Raw genomic sequence first — 17,879 nt, 5'->3', positions numbered from 1 at the left:
ACCCCTACTTCAGTTTAGCTAAGTCTCAAAGGGCACGGACTCTGTCATTTTATCACCACTGCCCAACACTCAGAAAAGATGCTTGCTAATACATGAGAAACACCAAGAAGTCTGACCACTTGCTTCTTAAAGGATGTAACACTTTGTCCCCAATATCATTTCACAACTTCAACCAGTTGCATAATTCCCACCCGTCCTTAGGAATGAAATTCCAGGAACATCAGCTTTCCCATACTGAACTTTTCTGACCCAGGCTAGATTAAGCGACCTTCCTTTGTGGTTCCACAGCTCCCAGACCATACCAGAGCTTACCTTACATTCTATTTGTTGACTTTACTGCTAGTCTGCCCCTACTAGCAGGAAGTTTGCTCCCTTCCTTGAGGACAAGGGCTGTGTCCCCTTCTCATTTGTGTTTCCACTGTCTAGACCGGTGGTAATCATTAAATCAGCAGTGGTTAATGGAGTGGACCACAGAGGGTATGGAACAGGATGGGATGTGTGGTAAACACTTAGTATGGGAGAGAGAGGTGAGCCCTCTGTTGTGTTCTAGCACAAGGACCCTCTCATCCTAGGATGGACCTCATGACTATGTGTGGTTCATTTTCAAGGAATGGAGATTTTGATCTTGTCCATGGTTTGGGGGTTTTGAGAAATTATTTCAAGGTTTGGGCATTAGTAGGTGTTCCCTTTGACGCTGTGGCAGGGTCTCTTAGTTTTTCATACCAGTTTTGACATCTTGGCTCATCAGAGGATGGCTCACACTAAGATTATCTTTAAGTAGCAGATTGTCATAAATTGCACTATTCTTCGCCAATATCTGGTTACCTCCTGTAAGGGGATCATGTTTACCCACAGTGTTGAACTCCCATATGGCCACGTGCCTTGCTTTGGCTAAGAAATGTGGGCAGTCATGATCAGAGTCACTTCCAGATGGATGATGTAAGAGTAGGTTTGCAGTTCAAATGCCCAGGTCCCAGAACGAGGATAATAATGACAGGAGCAGAACCCCAAGCTGACACACAATGGACACTGAGTATGGGCAAGAAATGTATGTTTTTATTATAAGCTCTGACGTTTGGGAGTTGTTACTGTCACATAACCTGGCCTTTCCTGGCTCTTGTCCAGATGCCCACATGTTCCCTTTTTTTAATCAAGAAAAATGTTCACACACAACTAGGCTGGTTTTGTGATTTTATGAAATATACTTCTTAAAATATACCTGTTTCCTTAGATTCCATGTCTGTAAAGTGAGGGAAAGAATAATAACATAATAATAATATCAAACATTAATTGAAGGCTTATCATGTGTCAGGCTGAGCAGTTAACAGAAAAAGTATCTCATTTTATCCTTACAACAACCCTATAAGGCGGGTATTATTATTATTATCCTCACTTTGTAGACAAGGGAACAGAGGCTTAGAGAGGTTAGGAAACTTGCCCAAGAGAATAGAGATACTCAGAATTATTAGTGATGGCATGCAAATGGTCTGACACCAGAGCCTCATCTCTTGACCTCCATGCTACATCTGTGGGGTCATCGCTAAGATCCTGTCCATCTGGATCCACTAGGACTCTGTGACATTGCCATAACAATTGACCTAGGTCTTCAATTATGAAACCAAGACCCATTTTCATCACTGTCTTACTCCTACAGGGTTAAGAAAATCATTTGTGCTGTGCTCTGAACTTCTTGGGGAAACAGAATGGATGCTCCTGTCCACAGAGGAGGATATGCCTCCCCCTGGGTACAGGGGTCCACTCCAGCTACTTTCCTCTCCAAGTGGCTGTCCTGCTGTGTGAGAATTGTGCCGCCAAAGCAGAAAGCCTTTCTGCTCTTGCCGGGAGATTTTTATATATGGATGAAAATCGCTTACTGCAGAAGCGGTGGCCTCTCTTGGGGAGGCTGGGGTGAGGGGGTGGGGCCTCATTGTGTGGCTCTGGACTCAGTTTGCAACCCCTGGTCCCAGGGAATTTTGCTCATTTTATCCTATTAATCCTCACAACAGTCACTCCTCAGCCCCTTAAGAAAGGAGCAAGGGATAGCAATTTTCCCAAGATGGAAGCCCTAGGCCTTTCATAGCATGGCATTGGTGGAACACACACAGACTTCCCCTATTTTGTGCCCAGTTAGACCCTGCAACAGAGACCCTCCTGCATCCATCTCCCTTCTTCTCTTAGGCAGAAATTCGGGGCTTTTTGAGAGGGCATTTTCACTCTCTGTGGCCCTCTCTCTGGATGACCTGGCTCTTGAGAATGAAAAAAGCTCAAGTCCAACTGACCTGAAAAGAGACTGGTTCATTCAGAGGAACAGAAATGTCAAACCAAGGACATCCAGGGTCTCTCAGCCTCTGGGCGGTAACGAATTTTTCACCTGTAACCCTATGCCCCAATGACTCTGAACTCCCAAGGGCTGCTGCCCATTGACCCTGGTTTCTTGTCATGGAATGAGCCCTGAATCAGGCTTTTGGCTCTGTCGCCATCTAGTTGTACGACTGTGGTGAAGTCACTTCGCTTTTCTGGATCTGCACCTCCTCTTTAAAATGATGGAGTTGGATGAGACAACCTCTAAGTTGGCCCTCAGCAATATGACTCCAGGATGCCATAGGTCTATGATTTGGGGAACAACACTGGCATAACTGTCTTGCCTGACTGCTAGCAAGAATAGCATCACTGGTTTACCTCTTCCCAACCACTCCTTCCTCCCTAAATGGTACTGGAAGGCTCATTTCTCTTACCTTCTGTCCCTCTACCTACCTTCCAAGCACATCCACCTCTCCTCCTGCCTCCTCTACCAGTGTGTACAAGCTGTGGATGGTGGAGTACAGAAGGACGCCACCAAATGTCATCAGCCACTTTGTTTTGACCCTCAGCAGCTCTCGCAAAATCAGGACACAGCTGAATTGCTGGTGGGGTGTATCCAAGAATTTCACTCATCTGCCTTCCTCTCACCTTCCATTAGCTGCGTTCATGGAGATTTGGTTTCATTTTGGCATCTCTAAAAGAGTAGCACTGAAGCACGGAAGGGAAAAGACTGGGATTTTTTAGGGCCCTAAGCAATATGATTTGAGTAACCCCTTGTATTCTCAACAAGAAAGTGTCCCACCAACAGCTGATGGTCAATGACATCAACAGGTCAGCCCCCTGCTCAGGCTCCTCTGACCACAACCCCAGTACCCTCCATTCACAGGCGCCTTGCCATGTCATCCTTTGGGCCACTAAACTCCTACTTCTTTCCCAAAGTCCAGCAGTGAGTACTACCCCTACTCCCCCGTACCCCCAGCGGATCTTGGCCCTGACTCATTGGTGCTGACTCAACAAGGAAAAGCAGACCCCCAGGCAGTCGGACGGTGGACCTGGGCCAGAGCCTGCAGGAGTGGGCAGGAGGGCAGGCAGAAGTGGGGAATCCATCAATCAGCCTGTCACCAAGTCTTTGCTGAGCCCCACTTCCTCCCCTCCCCCCAGGACTTGGTCCCATGCCGAGCTGCACAGTGGGGTCCCAGAAGAGGAAGGGGAGAAGACAGGAGTCTTTATTTTGTAGTAACTCAAGATGTGAAGTTGGAGCACTTTTGCTTGAGGGGTCTCCAAGCTGTGCTAACCCACCGTCACTCACAGGGGGAAGGTTTGAGTATGGCCAGTCAGGCTGCCACAGTGGCGTTTAGGGAAGATTGAAGGGGGCAGCCAGGGTAGGCTTTTGAAACTGTATTTGCAAAGCTTTTGGACATTAGATTAAGATAATGTCAGTTGTTCATAAGAAAGAGACAGAGAAGGCGAATGGAAATTTGGGGGGAATTTTAAAACCTGCAAATCCACACCCTTGGTATTGCCATTGCAACGAGCCCCACATTTCTCTCCTACAGGCTTTCTGGGTGTGCACCTCCTTTGAGTTAAAGCATTGTGTTTTTAAATTGTCCATGCTAAAATGAATCTAGCCAGCCCTGGTGGTCTAGTGGTTAAGAGTCAGCGCTCTCACTGCTGCGGCCCGGGTTCATTTCCTGGTCAGGGAACCACACCACTCGTTTGTCAGTTCAGGCTAAGACAGACTAGGAAGGACCTGGCCACCCACTTCCAAAAGAACTGGCCATGAAAACCCTGTGAGTAGCAGTGGAGCATTGTCTGAGAGAGCGCTGGAAGGGGAGAGGATGGCGCAAAAAGAGCAGGCAGGGTTCCACTCTGCTGTGCACAGGCTCAGAACCGACTCGACAGCCCTAACAACAAGAAATGAACCAGCCATGCCACTCTAATAGTGTCTTTCTAACCCCATTTGTACCCTGGATCGCATTTGCAGAGGGAGAATATCGGCCCATAGATTCAGGGGTACAGAAAAGCAACTTTGAGATGAGGAGGCTGCACTTTCGAATCCCAGAGCCCGAAGGACTGCAATCCTGACCCCACGATTAGCAGTTGTGTAAGCGAAGTGGGGGCAGTTAGTCAGTTCCTCTGAGGCTTGGTTTCCTCCACGAGTGAAGAGGAATTAAGCAGCAACTTCAAAGGCCTTGCGAGGAGAGGCACAACTGCCAGCACTGCACAGGCACTTCAGTTAGGGAAATGATAGGCAGGAAGCGAGTAAAGAGGAAAATGGGTAGAAATAAGCTCACGGAAGGGGAGCACAAAAGAACGTCACTTTCTCCTTCTTCGGAGGCCAGACTTGATGGGCAAAACTTACCAAGGGCTCCCTCTGCTGTCCATTCTCTACACTCATCTTCCTAACTAAAATATGACATGCCCAGATTCCTTAGTCGGAGGCACAGAATGTGCGTGTGCCCTAATTTAATCAGTGGAGTCCTGTGTGTACTTCATTAACATAACTCTTGAAAACATTCTTTCCTTTCCATTCTGTTGTTCTTCCCCTAATTTTATGCTTCTGTCTCATGCCTAGGCTGCCCTCCCATCACCAAAATCCTTCACAAGGTATTACTCTCAGAGAACATTAGGCTCTTTATCTGTAAAAAGAGAATAAATGTTCTCTAAAGTTCAAGCCAGTAAATGACAGAGCTGAAGGTGGATAACGTAACTGGGTTATGGGTCCAAAGCTCACCCTTTTTCCACATTATCCCTCTCTGAAGTGTGTGACCTTAGACATAACATTTAATTTCTCTTAGCTTCTTTTTCCTCGTCTGTAAAATGGGAGAAACAATCATATTAATCCCATGAGTTTGGTGTGAGGACAATGCAGGAGGAAAGGAAAATTGGCAATAGAAAGAACACGATAAATATTAGCTATGATCTTAAAGCACAGCGCATTCAAGAAACCGAAGGAAGTTTAGTATGGCTGGTGCTTAGAGAAGAAACAGGACATGACAACAGGTAAGGGTGGAAAGGTTCGCAGGAGTCAAGTCTTGAAAAGCCTTGTGAAACAGGGTCCTACAGGTACCCAGTGCAGGGCCGTTGGGAGGAGTAAGTGAGTTTCTTCAAGTCAAGCCATTTGAACACAGCCCAGTGCATGTGTTAGGTATTCCTAATAAAACCCTCCCACTGCTAATCACAACTTAGAAACTAAAGCAGGGAAATATATGAGCACAACAGCCCTGAGTTGATGAGTTAAAGAATAGTGCTTGGGAGGGAAAAAAATTTTTTAAAAGACCTAGAAAAAATAGTACCAGGAAAGAGAAGCGAAGATCAATATGTCACCCTATAATACTGGCCTTTGAATCTTAACAAATCACACCATTTCATGCATGCACACACACACACACAAACACCTTAACAAATCACACCATTTCATGCATGCGCGCACACACACACACACACACACACACACACACACATACAAACTCCCCCGGGGACAGAGAGAGAAGGCCCTCTCCTACTGGCTCCCTTCCAAGTCATACTTCCACTGAGCATCCCATTGGCTCTACACAGTGGTGGCACCACTAGGGCAACTCGACTCCCTGCATCATTGTAACCTTTTGACCCACTTTTGGGCGCTGCGCTCTCACTTAGCTTCCTGCATTGGCTCATATCTTCGTTGCTCAAGTTACTCAATTACAAAGCCCAGTGTTTATGATTGTATATTTTATACTTTCTTCCTGTACTGACCTTTTTAAGGGGAGAAAATTCTTTTTTCTAAAAAAGATTTTAGTTTTCCTTTTTCTCCCCAAAGCCCCTGGTACATAGTTGTGTATTTTTAGTTGTGGGTCCTTCTAGTTGTGGCATGTGGAACGCCGCTTCAGCATGGCTTGATGAGCGATGACCATGTCTGCGCCCAGGATCCGAACTGGCGAAACCCTGGGCCGCCGAAGCAGAGCAGGTGAACTTAACCACTTGGCCACGGGGCCGGCCCCCAAAAATTCTTGAAGACTCTGAAAATGTGGTCAGAGACCGGCACACTCTAGTTTGAGGAGTGCTTGATAAATAAAAGCATATTCAATTAAATACATTTTAACAATGTATCATCACTGCAGAAGAGTTTTGTTTTTTCAACTGATAAAATTTTTTTTTAAATTTCAGTACATTGGTTTATAACATTGCATAAATTTCAAGTGTAAAAACAACTTTTAATATTATCAGCAAAATGAAAATATTAAATTAAAATTTTCTCTTCAACTAGCAGACCCTAGAAAACACACCCAAGTTCATCTTGATTATGTATCAGAGGGTTGTTTGTCCCAGAAGATCTGTAATTATTAACGCCTTTTGGTCTCCTTTTTTCTTTACTTTAGTCTGCTTGGTTACGTCTACACATTACGGCATTATGGAAATTTAAAAAGAACTTGGTCCCTACTAAACTGTAATTTTACACAGCTCTTAACCATTTTACATATGCCCTCAAGATGAATCCTGCAACTGTACACCTGCTTGTCAAGCTGTGTTCCTTTCTCCTACTTTTATTGTATCACCCCCTAGTGTTATATTTGAGTCTTGCAGCCAACACATGCTGACAAAGTTCTTCACTTTGTTGAAGGAATGAATATCTGTAAATAAGTATTTTCCTGATTTACAGATCAGGTTCCCAAAGAACATATATAAATCCACTGGGTTCCAAGGCTAAATTGCACTATATAAACCTTCAAAAATATCTAGAGAACCAGTGACTATACCACAACCCCTTATGAAGGTTGTTTTCCAAAGTCAGTACACAAAACAAATAGTGAATATAGTGACACACACACGACAAGGATTATTCTGTTTTCCCCTGTTGACATTTTTAGCGATACATCAATATTTAATGCCAATCCAGGAGACAAAACGGAGCGGCAGGCTTCAGTAATAGAGAACAAATCATAAACAAACACAAAGGGAGTTCCCCTTTAAAAAAATTTTTTATTACTTTTTTAAAAAATTAGCATTACTATTATACTTTGAGCTGCTGAAACATTTCTTGATATTTTAAGTTTGTGCTTCATAGAGATATCTATTACTTAGAAATTAACTAATTCACATATTTTCTAGCTTATAATGATTCCAACTTGCTGGGTCCTCTCGGTCATTGGGATTGACTTTGTAGAATTTATCAGTTCTTGATTTTTTCTAGTCAGTGTTTCTCTACATTCTTCAATTTGCTCCTCAAAAACATCTTAGGAGCCATCACCACCTACTCATCTAGTGTTTCATATCTTTGCCAATAGCCCAGAAATACTGAAAAATCATCACACATTTTTTCTTTACGTTTAACTTTATAAACGCCCCTCTTTGTCTCTAGTAATGCTTTTCTGCCTTAGAGTCCACTTTGTCAAACATTAATAGAGCTTTCATTTCATGGATTAGTTGGCAGGTTATATCCTTTTTCATCCTTTTAACTTCTCTGCATCCTTATATTATTTATACCCAATTCTTTATGCCTTAGGTCTCCTTTAATCTTTATTCTTTGGGTATGCAATCCAACTTGCCTGTTTACTTTTTAACTGAAGCATTTAGTCTATTTACATGTAACGTTATTTCTGACACATATATCTGTGTATACATATATGCTTACACCTACCATCTTACTATGTACCATTTGTCCTACTAGTTCTTTTCCTATCCCTTCTGATTGCTTTTTAATTCTATTTCCACTGTATCAATTTGCTAGTTATACATCATTTTCTATTCTTTTAATGATTACCAGAGATTACAACCCATATTTGTAGTTTGACCTCTTCCTGGACAATGCAAGAACCTTAGAACATTTTAACACTATTTACCCTCTTTCTTGATCTACATGCTGATCCTGTAATAATTTTAATATTACCCCCAAAATTATTACTATTACTTATAGTCTATATTCAACTGTATTTACCTGCATATTTCCTTCTTTTTTTTTTTTTTTTTTGAGGGAGATTAGCCCTGAGCTAACTACCGCCAGTCTTCCTCTTTTTGCTGAGGAAGCCTGGTCCTGAGCTAACATCTGTGCCCATCTTCCTCTACTTTATATGTGGGACACCTACCACAGCATGGTGTGCCAAGTGGTGCCATATCCGCACCTGGGATCCCAACCGACCAACCCTGGGCCGCGGAGAAGCGGAACGTGCACACTTCCGCTGCGCCACTGGGCTGGCCCCTTTACCCCTTTTTTTTTTTTACCTTCATTCCTTCCTGCATCTTCAAGTCTCCTCCTTAGAATATTTACCTTTTGTCCAATGGGTGGGTCTGCAGTGATAAATGCTCTCAGTGGTTTGTTTCAAACTGTCTTTATTTCACCTTCATATTTTAAGGATATGGTTGCTGAGTACAGAATTTGAAGGACTTTAAGACAAAATCTATCTTCCAGAGTCTACTGTTATTAAAAAGTTGACTTAGTGCTGCTGCTTTTAAGGTATTCCTTTTGTCTTTGGTATTAATGCTACGATATTCTTACATGTGCTTTTCTTTGCACTTATTTTGCCTAAGGTTTACAGGGATTCTTAAATCTGTGGCTTGCTATTTTCACTGGTTTTAGAAAATTCTTAGCCATTATCACCTCTCCTCTTTCTCCTTCTGGGGCTCCAATTACACATGGATTAGAGCTCTTCATTGTATCTCCTGTCTCTTACACTTACTCTTTTCCATTGTTTTCTACGCTTCTTTCTGGATTTTAAAAAAATCTATTCACTGATTCTGTCACTCTGCATCTAATTTGCTGTTAAATCCATCTATAGAGTTCTAACTTATTAAATTTTTCAGTACAAGAACTGTCATATTTTGTAATGAAATCCTCAGTCTTGTCTTTTATTTCCTCGTCCATATTAAGCAGTTCTTTTTAAGTCAGTGTCTGACTCATTACTTGTATAGCCTATGGATCTGTTTTGGTTGTCTGTTTCTCTCGGTTTTTAAAATCAAACTATCTTGCCCCTTTGTACACTTGGTTATCTCTACTTGGGTGCCCCGACATCACATATAAAACAGTATAGACATAATTTGAAGCTTGGGATGTCCTTTCTTTTTCCAGAGAGGATTTACATTTTTCTTGTAGACAGCTAGGGCACTAGTAATTCTAAATTAACTAAATCATAGATTAAGATGATTTGGAACTCATCTTCAGTCCCTGGAGGGCTAGTTTATTTCTTGCTCACTTCTACCCCAGACTGAAGCCCACTGGAGTCTTCCTCCACACTGGGATCTCACCAAGTCAAAGGAAGAGCTAACACCCAGGAAAGAACCAGGGCTTCAGGGAATCGCAGAGACAGAAAGACATGGTCTTTCTCTTAGTCTTCCACTAAAAGACTCAATTCCAACTACTCACCTCTCTGTGTGTGTGACTCTGGCCAATTTATAAATTCCCAGAAGAAATAATTTGTTTGATCAGTTATGTCAGTTTGTGTCTTGTGACATCCTTTTGTAGCCAAGGGAAAGGATCCTGTTGTCGGTAATCCCACCGTAACCAAATGGAATGGAGGAAGTTGCTCAAAGGAAGAGATTTGGGGAGACAAAAATAAGGTGTCTATTATAGAACATAAAGAAGAGGAAGGAATAATAGATGACATAGGATAGGAAACAAATTTGAAGGATATAATTTCAGCTCTAAAAATGTCAAAACGGGGTTGTGAAACATCTGATTTGGTCAGGGTCCCAGCAGAAAACAGATGGGACATTCATATAGAGTAATTGAGGTGAGTTGAATAACCTGTCCTTTCCTTCTATCCTGTGAAGGACTCTATTATGCTCCAATAGAATCTCTCTTCTGCTTTAGTTAGCTTGAGTCAGTCTCTATTGCATCCAACCAAATGACACAGGTAGGAATTTGGGCAGCTCTGGGATCTTGGCAGGAGTCCATGAACTTTTCCGACTTAGTGCAACTCAGCTCTTGTATCATTTGATTGAAATTCTCTAAAGAGATTTGTTTGGTTTCATTTACTCTATCAGTTGTCCACACCTTTTCCCACAGTGCTTGGGGCAATCTTTTTACGGTTCCTGTGCAAATGCAGCCAGTCCATAACTTATTTTCTCCATGCCTGGAGTAAACTGAAGAGAGACTAAGTCATCTACAATTAGACTAAAATACCTATGTACAGAGCACCTGGAAAAGTTACTGATTCTTTGCAAAAATTTGCTAGAATTTAATCTACAACATAACAAGTCCACATGACAATTTCACATAGACAACATAAACAGCACAGGCAGATCGGATGCAAAGGAGCAAAATAAACCCTCCCCTTACAAGGAATATCACAGAAACCCAAAGAAATCTCAAGCATGAAAAAAGAACACTCCATATTCTGGACGTGCCATGTAGTCACATGCATTACACACACAGGACATCACGCAGGCTTCAAATTATCAAAAATCTTGCTTTAGTTTCTCTTTCCCCTTTGGCCAAAAATATACCTTATAGAAAAGTTTCCTCAGCCTCCTTCCCCAACATTGTAATTCATCTTTTTGCCACAGGCAGTTTCCCTCCTGATTCTGTCTCCTTTGGTCTAACATTCCCACTGAAAAACAGCACCAGTATCTCCAAACATCCCCTCTCCAAAGCCCAGGACTCTACTTATCCTGGCTTTCTGGACCCCACCATTAGCGTGAGTTCCTGAACAAAATTTGTCCTGTTTGAGGGAAAAATTATATCCATTTTACAGATGAGGAAACAAGTTCAGAAAAGGAATAAACTCCTACTTCTGACTCTAGAACCCACGTTCTTAACCACTACGCTACACTGACTTTCTTATTGTCCTAATTCTGTTGTCTCCAAATAAATTTTACATTTTGCAGAGTCCTGGGGGAAAACTAGCATTTTGATTGGAAATGCCATATATAATTACTTTGGAATACTTTTCCAACCCAGAAGTTTGTAAGTTAGTTTAATGAGGCATGTTTAAGGGTGGTGCTCACATCTTGTCCACACTGCAGGGAGTTGTCAATGCACGCTTGTTTAATGAATGCTCTCTACTCTCAACTATCCCCCTTCTGGATTAGTGGAACCCACACAAATACCTGTGGGTGTGTGTTCGTGTCAGCCATACCACCCACTCTCCTGATACTACTCTCAAGGGCCCTGGCCCACAGGGTTGAATGTGGCATAACATTAATTTGACCCTTCACTCATTTTGACTTTTGTATCCCAAAACATATAATCAAAGTTTCCCTTTCCATTGTTGAATTTTGGCCAAAGTGCTATCAACAAAATGGCTTTTGGTTTTCTAGAGGAAGACAGTTAATAGTGAAGATTTTTTAACTTTGCACAGACTACTTGGTTCCGGTTGCTACACTTCAAAGTTGCTGCTGCAGATGTTTTCATTTCCAATCTGAGTTGGGTCCACCACCCTAGTCCTCCCATACCTCCTCATCCCCATTCTTGATTCCAAAACTTGATCTCTAGTCCTCATCTCTTGCTGACAAGGCTTTAAAACAAAGCTCAAGGATCCCCATCTCTCATCTCCACACCTAAATCAAAACTTGCAATTAGATGTGCTCCTGTCCTGGCTACCTGGACATTTATCACAGCGCACACACAAATAATTTAAGATATGAGATGACCCGTAAACTTGGAGTCTAAATAGTGGGAAACACATCTTATTCACCTTTCTATCCTGATGCAATGTTAAACTACATGACTTAGATTCAAAGGCTCAGAAAACCACTGTGAAAACAAGTCAGAGGGTGAGGGAGAGTAATGAAGGTGGGATCTTTAATCTATAAAGAGCCAGTTTAACAAGGAATATACTCTGAACCCATAAAATATACAGCCTAATACAGAAGGAAAAACATGGATTAGGAGTCAGAAACGTAATTTTCAGCCCTATCCCCACCAGTTGCCTCCTGTAACCTTGAGAAAGTCACTATTTCCTTAGACACAAAAATATTTACTATTTCCACAGTCCTCTAAATAGTCTCTGTGGCCCCCATCCACTCCTTGTCAACTATCATTAAACAACAAGTATGTTAAAAGCAATGTAAAGTGTCTAGGATTATCAGCTCTGAAGCCAAGAACACTGGGTTCAAATCCCAGCTCCACCATTTACAAGTTACCTAACTTTCTCATGTGTAAATGGGAATATTATCTACACTTCATAAAGCTGCTGTGGGATTACATACTCTGTGCTTAGGATACTCAGGCTCAACCAATGTTAAATATCACCTCACAGCTTGCAGAATTCTAATGGTTCTCTACTCCCTACACTCACACTCCAACTCCTAAGCAAAGTAACACAAAGGCGTTCCCCAAGTAAGACTCCAAATTAGTAATACCAGCTCCCATCATATACTCTATTCTACCACCAGGCATTGTTCAGGCAACCGAAGCCGAGAGGTTAAATAACTTAACATGACTACACAACCACCCAGGCAGTCTGGCTGAGTTGGTGCCTCTTAACCACAGCCACCTCTCACTTAGTCAACTCTCTATGCTGACGTGAAATCCTAGCCTCTCACCTGCGGATGCATGCAGACCTGTGCCAAATATTTCTATGAAGTCTGATAATCCTGTCACTCCTGGTCCTAATCCTACTGACCCACAGTACTTTCTGATGTTTCACAGTACAAAATCAGTTAGAGGTGCCATTTTGTTATAAAAATGAGATCCACACATTTACTCAACAAAATACTTAAACCTACTATGTGCAGGGAATTACATTAGGTATGAGGGACACAATAATGAACACAACTGTTGGGAGCAACAATAATGCAAACAAAAACCCAACAAGTACTACTTTGGGTCTGATAAGAGCTCGACAGTTAAGAAGTGTTACCTTGAGGTAATGTTTGTGCCAAAGCCAATGCGGAAGCGAAGGGGAAAATCCGTGCACAGGCCTTACAGAGCATTCAAGAACTAGTAATGGGCCAAAGTGAAAGATAGGGCCAGCCCATGACAAGCCACAATGGGTTTTACTCTATCCTAAAGGTATAAGAAATCCAGGTTTTCCTCACAACAGATTTGCATTTTTAAAGAATTACTGTTTTTGGAGGGGAGAAAGGATAGACATACCAATCAGACTCCATATTGCAGATAGCAGCTTAGACACGTTTGAAAAGAGGTAAACAGGCAAAACTGACAGAGAATTAACTGATGGACTGAATAAGGCTAACAAAGAAAGGCTAACACTAACTACTCACAACTCCTGAATTCCTCCAACGAACTTCATTTTTCATTAGTGTGACCATTTGTATCAACTTGAATAATTCAATCCTACGAATCCTCGTGTACAAACTGAAAAACGGAGCAGGCTGTAGATATTTGCAAAATTTGTTCTCAAATTCTTAGTTTCATGTTGATTTTGAAGATGCTGATACATGTGATCAGACAAAACACCAACAGTTAAGAGGCAGTATACATCGCCCTACCTTTTAGAAACATTCTTAAAAAATATTAACTGTGATTTTTTAAAAGTCTGCACAATTTGAACCAATGCATCTCAAATCAAACTCGCAAAAACAGACTTAAAAAAACAGACCATTTCTCCTCCATGTCTTTTTCTTTTTTAAAGAATAGCACCTGAGCTAACTACTGTTGTCAATCTTCTTTTTGTTCCCAAATCACCCCAGTACATAGTTGTATATTTTAGTTGTGGGTCCTTCCACTTGTGGAAAGTCTTTTTGAGAACGCAAAATCAATGCAATGCAACGCAAATCAGAACATCTAATTAATAAAATTAACAAACCAAAGTAATCTGTTACATAAATTAACCCATTTATTACAGGCCCAGCAATGTCTCAAACGGCGGAGCTTCTACTGGTCTTTCAATTCCTTCAGTCTTCTGATGGCGGACTTTACTGTGACGGCAGAAGTGGTGCTGGAAAGAAAAACACATTTGGTTCCAACATAATTAAAACAATGTCAACGTGTGAAATGGCAAATGAGTAAATCTGCCTTATTTTTACATTTCAATATTAATTTTGATGGCATCCCTCAAGAGTCACATCTTCAGGCTCTTGCAGAATTAGGCAATCTCATGCATCTAGTTTCTCAAACAGAGCATAAAAAATTAACAGGGAGGAACGGCTGCAAGAGGCTGACCTAAACCCATTAAAAGGGAATGGACAGACTGAAGAAATAAACTATAAAATGGTACAATAACTGAGAGAGAATCAAGAAAATAACGTCTACAGCAGGAGAGCAGACTAAAGTACATTTTGGAAAGACAGCTATCACAATGAGCACAAGATCCAGGAACTGTCCCTCAAACACCCCCCCGCCCCCACGGTGGGCACGATCGCGAATTCGTTTTTCTTTCGCGTCGGAGAGAGCACACTAGTCTTTATTTTCCCTTTTGCCCTCATGAAACCCCCACCCAAGGCACATAACACGATCTTCATACTATCGCGTCACCATCTTCCAATATTTTACACTGCTTCCGTTTTGAATTTAAATTAACCAAAATTAAGAACCTCAACTCTTCAAGCACACCAGCCACCCCTTCCACACACACGGGCCAGCGTGCTGGAGGCAGGAGCGCGGACGCGGCCGGGGGAAGAGCACCCGGGCCTCGGGGCCAGCGAGCGCCCAGGTCCGAGCCGAGGACCCCAGGGCCACCCCCAGCCCAGGCTCAGCTCGGCGTCACCGCGAGGCCTCGGGTTCCGTCCACGCTAAGAAGCTCCGCGGCTGTTTCCACACCGCAAGTCGAACGGGAGCGGTCACGACGACCCTAACGACTCTGAGACACTCTAAACCACGTCAACCAGACTTTAACTGTTACCGCCCCAGCTTTGTTTCTATTCCCTCAATAACTGGAGACAAACCCGCGCCTCCAGCGTCCTGAGAAGACGAAGCACCCTTCCCCCGCGGCCCCGGGACTCACTTGTAGGTCCAGGCGCCGCCGGCCACCGTCTTCATGCAGGAGCCGCAGTGCCAGATGCCCACCGCGCGCCGCTTCATCTTCGTCTGCAAAGGGCAAAGCGACTCCCCGCCACCGCACCAAAGCCTCTCGCCCCGCCGACCCCAGGCCAGGGACCACGCGGACCCCGCGCGCCCGCCGCCAGGCGCGGTCCCAGCCGGAAGTGTCGGCGCCCACCGCGCCGTCTTCAAGCCACGCACGTCGTGCAGAACTCGAGTCACCAACGTCTCCAGCACCTCCCGCCGGCCGCCGCCCCCCTGGGGACCCCGAGACCGCCTCACCTTCCCGCAGAAGGAGCACGTGTACTTGGCGTGCTGGCTGATCTCAATCTTCTTCACCATCTTCCTCAGGGAGGCGCCATACCGCGTGCCGTACTTGCCGACGATCCCGACCTTCTTGGTGCGTTTGGCCTGTTCCGGGCGCGTTCAGAGGGGACCCGGCTCTCAGGACCCGGGAACGGACACCCGCCGCCTCCCACACCGCTCCTCCGCCCGCCCGGCCCCCGCCTGCGACCAGACTCCCCGCAGCCCCTCCCGGTAAAACCGGCGCCCTAGCGGGCCCGGGCTCCGAAGGCATCCTGTCAACCCGGCCGGATGGGCCAGAGCCCGCCAAGCCCCCCCGCCCCCGCCCCTCCTCCCCTCCGCCCCGCTCTGCGTCCGAGAGGAGCGGCGAGGGCACGGAGGCTGGGACAAGGCGGGCAAGCGGAGGCGAGTTGGGTTCAAAAAAATCAAGAAAAGGACAGATGCACACGGATAGACATCTAGGCCTCACCGGGACCAACACTCACCATCCTCCCGCGAACTAGGTCCTAGCCCAAAGAGGAAGGGATGCAGTGCGCAGGCGCGGTTTTAGGCCGATGAGCGGAAGTAGCGAGCCGGAGGCTCAGCTAGGAACTGAGCTCTATGGTCCGGAGGTGTCCTTGCCCCCGCGGCCTCCTGGGAAATGGGGCAGGACGTCTGCCGGCCAGGGTTACCCTGATTTCGCAGTGTAGCAGCAAACTGGAGTGAAAGCGCCTTCGCACACCCACTGTGTCCTACACACATCTCACAAAACCCCGCAAAGCGGGTACTATGTGCTCTATTTTACGGACAGGGAAAGGTTCAGATGTAACGTTGCTTAGGCCAGGGAGAGGAAGCTCAAACTACTGGATGAGCGTGGAAGAGAGGATCCGAGATTTGGGAGCCAAGGAAAACGTGGGGCTGTGTGGAAACTGGTAAAAGAAACCTTAACTAAGTTGGAGACGGGAAGGCCTGCAGGGGGAGCTCTCAGGCCCTGGCGCACACGGTCAATTACACCAAACAGGAAGAGAGGGATGCTCGCATCTTGGACGGGAAGTAAAACCACTTCGCTGCTGCAGGAGGATTTCTCTCCTGGCTCTGTAACCGCCCAATGAGAACCCGCTGCCGCCCTGCACTGCTACTTTCCCCCAATGGACATCCCTTTAGAACAGCCCCTCCCTACTCCCCTTTTCTCTTTTTCTCTATAAAGGCAGCTCCCCGTCTTTGTTTTCTGGATTTGCCTATGGTTTGCCATGCAGGCACGTCCGGAATTGCAATTCTTTTGGCTATTCCTGAATAAACTCATTTTGAGATAAAATAACAGGCAAATTTGCTTTTTCAATTGACAGTGGAAAAGCACTGGGATTACCTGGCCTTGTGTCCAATCAGAATTCTGGTAACAAGTGGCTTCAGTTCACGAAGTTTAGCGTTAACTAATGATTTTATGTCTCAAATGGTTTTGCACGTGTTCGTTTTACCTCACAGGTATACTAAAAGCACCTTGCAGACAGCTGCATACTTCCTACTTCCTAGGTTTACAATCTTTGGACCTTCATGAGTTGAGTACCATACTGGGAAAATCACTAGAGCTTTAAGGCAGTAGAAGTGGTATTAATAATAATGCCAGCTGGCGTTTGTTAAAAGGTAACAAATGGTAGGCACTGTTCTGAGTGTTTTATGTAGATGTTCTCATTTAATTTTCACTATGATCCTTTGAGATAGGAAAAATCAATATCTTATTATTAAGATAAAGAGAGGAGGTCTCATGTAACAGCAACAAAGGTCTGGGTTCAAAGCAGGGCTCTGCTACCTACCAGCTACGGGACCTCAGACAAGTCATTTTACTTTTCTCTATGTTGGTTTCCTCAGTTGTAAAATCTGGATAATTATAACACCTACCTCATGAAGTTGTTAAGAGACAATGAATTAAATGCATGAAAAACGTTTGCCACAGTACCTAGAATATAAACACTATACAGTTGTAACTATTACTATTGTTACTCCAAATGAAAAAAACCAAGGCTCAAAGAATTTAAGTACCTTGCCCAAGGTCACACAGCAATAGGTGGTGGAAGCAGAACTCAAATTCAGGTCTGTCTGATCCTAAAGTCAGTTCTCTCTTTTTTTTGCTTAGGAAGATTGACCCTAAGCTAACATCCGTTGTCAGTCTTCTGCTTTCTGCTTGAGGAAGATTCGCCCTGAGCTAACATCTGTGCCAATCTTCCTCTATTTTGTATGTGGGTCACCGCCACAGCATGGCCGCTGATGAGTGGTGTAGGGCCATGCCTGGGAACCAAACCCACTGAGCACACTGCTAAAGTCAGTTCTCTTAATTGTTGGCTTGTATCACTCCAAGTCATAATATTTAGTGCCCTGAAAAATCATAGCAGAAAATGTACTTGATTTGCAGTCTGGTCTCTGGCACTAGGTCCAGGCCAGACTC

General features: G+C 44.1%; 1 protein-coding gene across 2 annotated transcripts; it reads right to left on the bottom strand.

Moving 5' to 3' along the window:
* Positions 1–13,997: 13,997 nt before the first annotated feature.
* On the bottom strand, positions 13,998–16,445 carry RPL37A (ribosomal protein L37a). Of its 2 annotated transcripts, XM_001490034.6 has the most exons (4): positions 15,946–16,445; positions 15,440–15,568; positions 15,123–15,205; positions 13,998–14,117 (listed from the first exon to the last, which is right to left on the bottom strand). In XM_001490034.6, exons 1-4 carry the CDS (start codon positions 15,946–15,948, stop codon positions 14,054–14,056), a joined length of 279 nt encoding a protein of 92 aa, XP_001490084.1. In that variant the 5' UTR covers positions 15,949–16,445; the 3' UTR covers positions 13,998–14,053. The 2 variants fall into 2 exon arrangements, with proteins under 2 accessions (XP_001490084.1, XP_005610650.1); XM_005610593.4 differs by lacking the exon at positions 15,123–15,205 and having other exon boundaries at positions 15,946–16,071.
* Positions 16,446–17,879: the final 1,434 nt, after the last annotated feature.

The sequence above is a fragment of the Equus caballus genome, chromosome 6, assembly GCF_041296265.1.
Source record: "Equus caballus isolate H_3958 breed thoroughbred chromosome 6, TB-T2T, whole genome shotgun sequence".
Classification (NCBI taxonomy): Eukaryota; Metazoa; Chordata; class Mammalia; order Perissodactyla; family Equidae; genus Equus; species Equus caballus.
This window is presented reverse-complemented; position numbering and strand designations above follow the sequence as displayed.